At 40.7% G+C, this 8555-nt stretch overlaps 1 protein-coding gene across 3 annotated transcripts in view; it reads left to right on the top strand.

The window, feature by feature from the left end:
* Positions 1-8555, top strand: part of PCDH15 (protocadherin related 15) — a 904082-nt gene that overhangs the window by 487011 nt on the left and 408516 nt on the right. For all 3 annotated transcript variants that reach the window (XM_019538590.1, XM_019538589.1, XM_019538591.1), the window contains one exon: positions 2024-2173. In XM_019538590.1, the coding sequence (XP_019394135.1) occupies positions 2024-2173 (150 nt within the window). The remainder of the gene's footprint in view (positions 1-2023; positions 2174-8555) is intronic.

Consider the following 8555-nt stretch of genomic DNA (forward strand, 5'->3'; position numbering starts at 1 on the left):
GGAACCCCACTGCCCACGTCCTTCCAGGTTGAGAAGGACCCATCCACTACCACCCTCTGGTAGTGGGTTCGACCTGTACGCTTTAATGGCTTCATATATGATCTGGACACTGGAGTCAGAAGTGGACTGGCCAAGTTCACTGGCAACACTAAATTTTGCGGAAGAGCCTACACATTTATGGATAGGCTGGTGATCCAGGCCAATCTCGATAGGCTTGCAAGGTGGGTGGCTGAAAACCTGATGGCATTCAACATAGAGAAATGCAAGGTGCTCCACCTTGGAAATAAAAACCCGCATCACACTTATAAGCTCGGCAATGGTACACTTGCTAGCACCATGACCAAAAGAGACTTGGGAACCATGACTGGCCACAAGCTGAATATGAGCTACCAGTGCGATACCACAGCTGGCAAAGTGAACAAAATTCTGGCTTGCATCTACCGATGTATCTTGAGCAAGACCTAAGATGTCATCCTCCTGGTGTACTCAGCCTTGGTGAGGTTGCAGCTGGAGTACTGCATCCAAGTCTGGGTTCAACAATTTAGGAAGGATGTGGAGAAGCTTGAAAAAGTCCAGAAAACAGCCATGCACATGATCAGAGGGCATGAGAACAGGCCTTTTGAAGAGAGACTGTGAGCTATGGGACTCTTCAGCCTGGAGAGAAGCGCACACTCAAGGGGTACATAAGTACATAAGGGCTGTGCATCAAGATCTGGGGGAATGCCTGTTCACCAGAGCATGCCAGGGGTCACAAACTCCTGCAAGATCATTTTAGGCTGGACATAAGGAAACGTTTCTTTACTGTCCAAGCCCCCAAGGCCTGGAACAAATTTCCCCCAGAGGTGGTGCAAGCACGTACTCTGGACACTTTCAAGGAACATTTGTCTGTTTATCTTGCTGGGATCCTTTGACCCTAGCTGACTTGGGCACCTTGGGCAGGTGGCTGGACCTAATAATTTTATGAGGTCCCATTCCAGCCCTAATGTCTATGAAATCTATGAAATCTCCAGCTAGCTGCAACTACAATCTGGGCAGGAAAATAAGAGGGTTTCATATAGCACTGACAATCTAGCACTTAGATGTGTCTCATTTTTTATAGTATTGAGGTTCAATAGTTAAAAATCTGCTCAGGGAAAAGTGGTATAAACATCCTTCTGAAAAACAAAACAAATCCAAAAATGAAAAATTGTTCAAACTTCTGTGCTTCACAAAACTTACTGTCTTAACTGATGGTGTTGCATAGGTATATAGAAAAGCAGTGGCTACTTATTCTCTTCAGCCCCTGGCAGACAAACAGTTAAAGGTGTGATAGGATCTTCCTCTCATGCCATGCATGTATAGCAGGAGGCTTGATTGTGGGATTGAGCATCAGATGCCTTATTTCTGAAGTAGGGGAAGCCTGGGCTTCTGATTCCAGGTTTCCCATGCAAGCTCCTGAACCTGGGAGCTGAGTCCCTGCATCTGAGCCCATATCAGGTGATGAGGCTCCCAGCTGTGCCCCCACACATTCTGGCCACACATTCAATTAATGGTGTCACAGGAACCAGACACAAAGTTGTTATATATATTTTGTGTAATAACTTTGTGGCTTATTCCTTGTTTTATAACACCATTAATTGTATTAACATGTGGCTGTTAACTCATTAATCACATCTGAAGTGTAATATGTACTGGGGACCTTCAGTGACAAGAAGAATGAAGGGAAGGAAAAGGTATACAATTTCAATAATGTATGCATTTAATAATGTATTAATATAATTTGCTCAATTAACTATTATCCAAAGAGTGGCTCTCTCTAGTCTAGCAGAGAAAAATATTGTCCAATACAGTATGGATGTGGAAAGAGAGACAGCTTTCACACACTTTAATGCATGCAAAGATTCAGAACAAGACATCCAAAAAGGTTGCTTATATGTGTAGCCAAAGTAAATACAAAAGAAAAACAGATTTCACCTTGGCATGTATTTTCTGCTAGCTACGTTTGTCTTAAGATTAACACCTTTAAATTATTTTTCCTTTGTAGATGACCGCCTCTGATGGCGTACAAGAGAGTAACCCAGTCACAGTCAATATTGTAGTGATTGATGCAAATGATAACACCCCAACCTTCTCCAATATATCTTATAATGTCAATGTGTACACAGACATGAAGCCTGGAGAAACTGTTATAAAGGTAATCCTGTGCCTTTATGTGCTCAAAAACAATGGTAACTTAAAAAAATGTGAAACGTTACTTTACTTTGGTAAGCATATCAACAGTTTTACTCATGAAATTTTTGCCTTGCCTTTTGCGCTGATAAACATCACAAGAAGTATTGTGCTAAGCTTTCTTGCTTCTGATCAGACTGTACCATCAAAAGAGCAGCTATTTCCTTACATGTTAACAGTTCCACTTGTCATACCAAATGACATATTTGAATAGATAGACCCACGTTAAAATGAAACATACTATACCATTTTACATGTATTTACCTATATTTCTCTCTTTCTCTTCATATGGATCAGATTTTCTAAGATCTTTCATTTTTTCAGTCCATCTTATGTTAGAGCACGTTAGACACTGAGAAATTTGATTTATAGTATCAGAAAAGGTAAGGTAAGTTTTATTATTTCATGTTTGTACATAGCTTTTTCATTTGAGTAAAGACAAAGAGTGAAATCCTGACCCCTCTGAAGTTGATTGCACTGTCTCCCATCAGCAACAGTGAATATAAGATATCGTTCCTTGTCTATGTGCCATAGTGTTTGCAGCCCAACACAACACAAGCATATGTTACCAATAAGCAAGGAGACTATAAAAGTGAAGAATATGTAGAAAAAAATCCTGTGTTCATTTGAATAGTATGAGTTCTCCATAAAAAATGTTTTGGTATAGTGGAACTAATGAGGAAGCAAATTTTAGCTCAGTGACTAAGACCTGGGAAGGAAGCTTGGTGTCTGGTGACTAGGAATGTATTTCTTGATCCGTCCTGACTTGCTGTGTATGTTTAGGCCAGAGATTAGTTTTCTTATCTGTAAATCTTATATTTTATTTACCAAGTGTAAGTTCTAGTCTATAAAGTTATTTTGTGAAAACTGTGTTTTGATCTGTTGTATAGTTTTTCTTTGATCAGATCTGATGCTTATGCCATCTCCAGCAAGTGATAAATGCTTGCGCATTCTGATCCCTGCTCAGCTGTACGTGGCTTAAAATAATCCATGTAAACCAGATCTGGGTCCTACAAGTACCTGTTGTACCCATACACTGCAGCATATCATCACTTGCAAATGTTTTCAATCTTCTCAAGTTAGCAAATGATAGGCACCGCTCATGCAAGCTGTTCAACAGGTTGACCTTTGTTACAAGAGTGGTAGAAAGGTCTTCCACAATTCCTGTACACAGGGGACTAACTTAGGTGATCAGAATTCAGATGTAAAGATAGAGAACAAGTGTATGTGATCTGATTCCCTGGGAAAAGGGTGTGTCCTTTCCTTTGCAAGCTAAGTTGGAAAAGACTCTGACATTTGTGACTGACCACCAACTCTTCCAAATGGCTTGTTTTGCTTGAAATTATTTATCTTTGAAAGGATGCTGCTTTGAGGAAAGGGATTGAAGCTTTCGGCTATTGGTAGGAGTATTATTCATTGGCCATGACTGGGGGTTTTGCACTCTACCCTTACTTATCTTAAAAACAAAATGTCCTGAGCCTCCCATTCTAGTGTTTGCCTCATAGTTGGAGAAAAGGGAAATACTATTTTGGAGAAGTTGCATGTAAAGTGTAAGTATTAAACATAATTATCAACCAGGTAGCAATTATCCTTGAACTAGGCTGGAAGAAAAATCTGTTCAGATGGGTGGGAATCTGCACATACTTGCTAGTTTGCTAGAATGAAAACTAAAATGGGAAAAATGCAAAACCTATGAATTTTAAGGATACATTCCTGATACCCTGGACTATCCCTTCAAGTTTAATGCAAGATTATTTTCAAAATAAAGTGCCCACACAAAGGAACTCTGAGCACTAATACGATCCTAATAATTAATTGTTCAGACTGTTGAGTAATTGTTTGCTTCTATAACAAGGAATTTAGGAATGTTTGAGTCTTGTTTCCTACTCTGCCAAGGCTGAAGACACAGGGCTTGTCCAAATGAGTGTGCACATGCACTTCTCCAAGGACAACTAGCAGTGGGACATAGTTGTGATGCTGCTAGTTATCCCCAAAGAATGTCCCTACACACAAGCTCTGGTGCGGGGCAAATTGCCCTGGGTGGGAAAGGGAGGGCTAAGGCCAGAACCTGGGCTGGCCACAGCAGCCTTACCTGAGGTCCTGGGGGCCTCCTGGGGCTGTAGCAATGGTGATCTGAATATGCAGAGCCTGGCCGGCAGCTGGAGTGTGGCTCTGGCCAGCCAGGATCTGGTTTCAGGCAGCACATGCTGCCACCTTGTGCACTGTGACACTTTTTTCCCCCATGCTTCTTTTTATACCAGATTTCCCGGTATATAAATTAGGCTCAGCCAAATCACATGCACGAGATGCATTTTGTGGCATGCACCCATGAAGTCTTTCATCCAGTATTCTGCTGACAGAAGGATGGATTTTCTTTTCTTTTTTCTTTGCTCTTTGAATGTTGAATCACTTTTATTTGTGAGGAATGTTACCCATGCTGTGTATTTGCAAATAGATCTTACCAAGAAAAGTAAAAATTTCTCTTACCTGTGTCTTGCAATGAAGCAGAACTGGCACAAAACAAAAAGAAAAACCCCTCATTGCAGCTGGGAGGTTTTAGCACAGCATCCATTTAAAAAGTACATGACTTAAATTTTCTTTCTTTAGTTGGATTTTTCCCTTTATTTTTTCTCTCTGATACCAAAAGAAAAAAATGAAAAAAAAAAAAAAGAATATTAGCAAAACTATGAAATTCTTTTAAAAAAAAAGAAAAGAAAAACAAATCCTAGAGTTGCTATTGAAGCTGGGAAAATTTCACTTTCTGAATCTCACTGTCTCTTTTCTGTCCATTCATCTTTCTTGTTTTCCTGTCTAGAATTGTGAACAGAAGCTTCATCTGTACTGTTTAGGAGATCTGTGCAGTTTCTGTAAACCAATAAAGCAGATGTAGGGTGATGAATCATGCAGTTCATTTCATATTACAAATGCTCTTCCTTTAAAACTCTCAGCTTGTCTGAGGGGTTTTTTCAAACTGATAATTCACTGATTTTTACTGAAATAATTTCCCGTTTCTCTGCATGTATACATAATGAAACTTTCTCTTCTCATAGGGCTACCTCAGAAGTGCTTCAGATGCTTCTTAATACACTGACTCTTTTGAGATGATAATCAACTAGGATAGATTCAAAAGGAAAGTGACCCAGGTCAGATCTGATTAGTTTCTGAAACCACCAGTCAAAGAAAGTAGGTTAGAAAAAGAGCACTGACCTCAATGAATCTGCACAATTAGATCATTCAAATGCAAGTCTTGGAATGCTCTATTCACTAATTAGGTTGTGTTAGAGACATAATCAATAAAGTATGTAATTTGCAAAGCACCTAGTCATTCTCTTCCCACCCCACCCCCCCTCCAAACACCCTATTTCCTCTTCCAAAATTTATTAATTTAATTTAATTTTATGTATTAGCCAATTTGCTTTTACGTAGAAGCCAATTTGCTTTTAAAGCTCTTAGCTTGAAGGCTGTTCCATTGTAGCTAAGCAAACAGAATCTCAGTTACATCCTTGGCCTGTGTTAAAGTTCACTTTGTTCTAAAGGGGTGTTAGCCCAGCCCTTCATTTGAAACACTTTGCCTCCACAGGCTAGTGAGAAGCTACCCTAGCATGAGGAAATCCTGGGTTAATGTAAAACTTGCTCTCCCTCTTCAACCCCTTCTTCAGTTATGGCATGGCCAAAGTGAGAATGAAGTGCATGTTATTCATGCTTTGTTTGTTTTAGCTTCCTCAAGTTGTGATTTTAACGTAGCTGAGGACCTCAACTAAAGAATGTCCAGAAGATTATGAATATTCTGATATTCTACACTAAAAGATCATTCAGTTTACATTAAGAAAACACGGGTAGCTCATATTTGCTAATTAATTGGGAAATCATTTTGATATGTATATGGTAATTGAAGTGAGCAGGCCCTGGTTGTACTGCCATATTTACTTGAATCCAAGATAAGGTTTATTTCCCAATCAGCATTGGGGAACCCCCTACCCCTCATTTTGGATTCAAGAACCAGGCTAGGGCAGGTGGGGCTCAGCTCCATCTTTGGCCCTGGATTTGAGACTGAAGCCAGAAGTGAGCCACAGCCTTCCCCAGGCCAGAATGGCTCATTTGGTGAGGGAGGAGGCATGCCACTGGGAATTGCACAGGGCAGACCATGGGGTGGGAATGGGGGAACGTGCAGCCTGTGCATCCACCCTTTCCCTCTGTGCCTGCAGTCTGCCCCACCAGCTGCCCCTTCCCTCCTGACCTTCTGTTCCAGCTCCCTTCAATCCTGACAGCTCAGCTGGGAGCTGCTGCCACTTCTCCTAATTGGCGGTGCCATTGCTGCTGTTTGCCCCTGTGAGACGGGACAAGGGGTTGGGAAGAGGCTGCAGGGGGAACATGAGATGGGGGTGCAAGAGGTGGGAAGGGACACGGGCAGGTGGTGGGGGGGAGTCATGGGAATGGTCAAGACACAGGGGAGCAAGAGCAGGCATCTTGCCTCCTGTCACTGCTTTCCCTGCCATAGAAGTCAGTGAGGGGAATGGATTTAAGATGACCTTCCACTAATTATATCCTATACATGGAAAATGATTATAAATGTATAATTTTCCACGTATAGAATCTCAATGAGGGAAGTGGCTTGGCTTAAATTCTGTGTTATCAAGTAGATGTTGTAATTGCTGGTCATTTCTGTGGGTTTGGGGTAGGGAAGGTGGTATTAGGGGTTTGGAGGAGAATGTAACTCTAGACCCTTAGAGTTTTGCAGCATATGTGTACACCACTGGTTTTCAGCCTGTGGTCTGCAGATTATGACTTAAGGGGTCACAAAAGACTGTGTTATTCTCAAAATACCAAGGAGTTAAACTTATAAAATGATAAAGCTTGTTTATTCAGAAAGCCTTCTTGGCCTACTGATCTGCTGTTACCTCCTGCAATGTCTGGGCAAATGTAACAACGTCTACATAACACTCTTAAATGTATTCACGCATCTTCCCCCTTTACATGTAACATATCTCCATATAATACTAACATTGGCGATTTAATTCAACCCATAGTTAAAGCACATTTTAACAGGTGTCTATTAGTCTTTGCACTGGCTTTGTAGCTCTAAGTGGTCTTCTTCGTTTCTCTCCATTCTCAATCCTTCTTGGTCACTTGTTTGATGTCTTTGTTCAGATGTCTCTACTTCTGTGTCTTTTCAATCTCTTCTCTCATTTCTTGTTGCGTTGTTTCCTTTGGCAAATCTCCTGATGCTACTTCCTTTCTCCCCTTTACGAGCTGGAAGTGTCATGTGTCATCTGTTCCTTCTGGTCTGACTAGTTTATGGGATCTGGGAACTACTTGATGGGAAACTACTGCTTTTTGTTTCCACAGTTGTCCATAGGAAATAAGCACCATATCTTTGTTGTGCAGTTGTGGTAACTCCCTGGAATCCCTGTCACAGTACCATTTTTATTTGTGTGTCCATTTTTTTAAATGTTTTCACATCTTGCTTTTCATTCTGATAAGCATCATCCACAAGATTTGGCAGCTAGGTTTTGAGTTTCCTGTTAAACAGCATTTCTGCTGGGGACAATCCATGTTTCATGAGAGTTGCCCTGTAGTTTAAGAGTGACAGGTAAACATTGGTGTGTGAATCTAGTTTTTTGCAATAATTTCTTCATGATTTGTACTCCATTTTCCACCAGACCATTGGATTGTGGCTATTCAGGACGTGAAGTGCTGTGATGGAATCCATATTTGTTTGCAAACTGTTTAAATTCAATACAGTTGATTTGAGGTCCATTGCCTGTCCTCACAATTTGTTGAATTCTATGTTTTGAAAAAATCAATTTGATATGAGTTATGACATTGTTTGCTGTTGTGCTTTCAAGCAATGCAATTTCAGGATAGTGAGAATAATATTTCAGTACTAATACATATTTTTTCCTGCATGCATGAATAAGTCAATGCCTGTTTGATACCATGGAGCTACAGGCTCCTCCATGATCATCATAGGCTTTGTTCTAATCTGTACTTCAGGCATGTTGTACATGCCTTTACAGCATCTTCTACGTCACTGTTTATGTTGGGCTAATATAAAGCATCTCTTGCTCTCCTTTTGCATTTTTCAGTGCCTAGATGCCCCTGATGTATTCTGTTTAGCATGCTTTTCTTTAGCACTGTTGGAACAACAAGTCCTGAGCCTTTGAACAAAATGCCATCTGCTACTGACAGCTCTTCCTTTAACTGAGAGTAGGAGCTAGGTATATGTTTTCCAGGCCAACCAGCTCAGATAGCTATTATCACTTGTTGCAATGTGGTGTCCTGAGCAGTAGCTTCTGCAATTAGTGATCACATATTCAGTCATGCGAATTAACTAGTTAATTAACTGG

Source organism: Crocodylus porosus, unplaced genomic scaffold, assembly GCF_001723895.1.
Source record: "Crocodylus porosus isolate Cpor-Errol unplaced genomic scaffold, CroPor_comp1, whole genome shotgun sequence".
Lineage (NCBI taxonomy): Eukaryota > Metazoa > Chordata > Crocodylia > Crocodylidae > Crocodylus > Crocodylus porosus.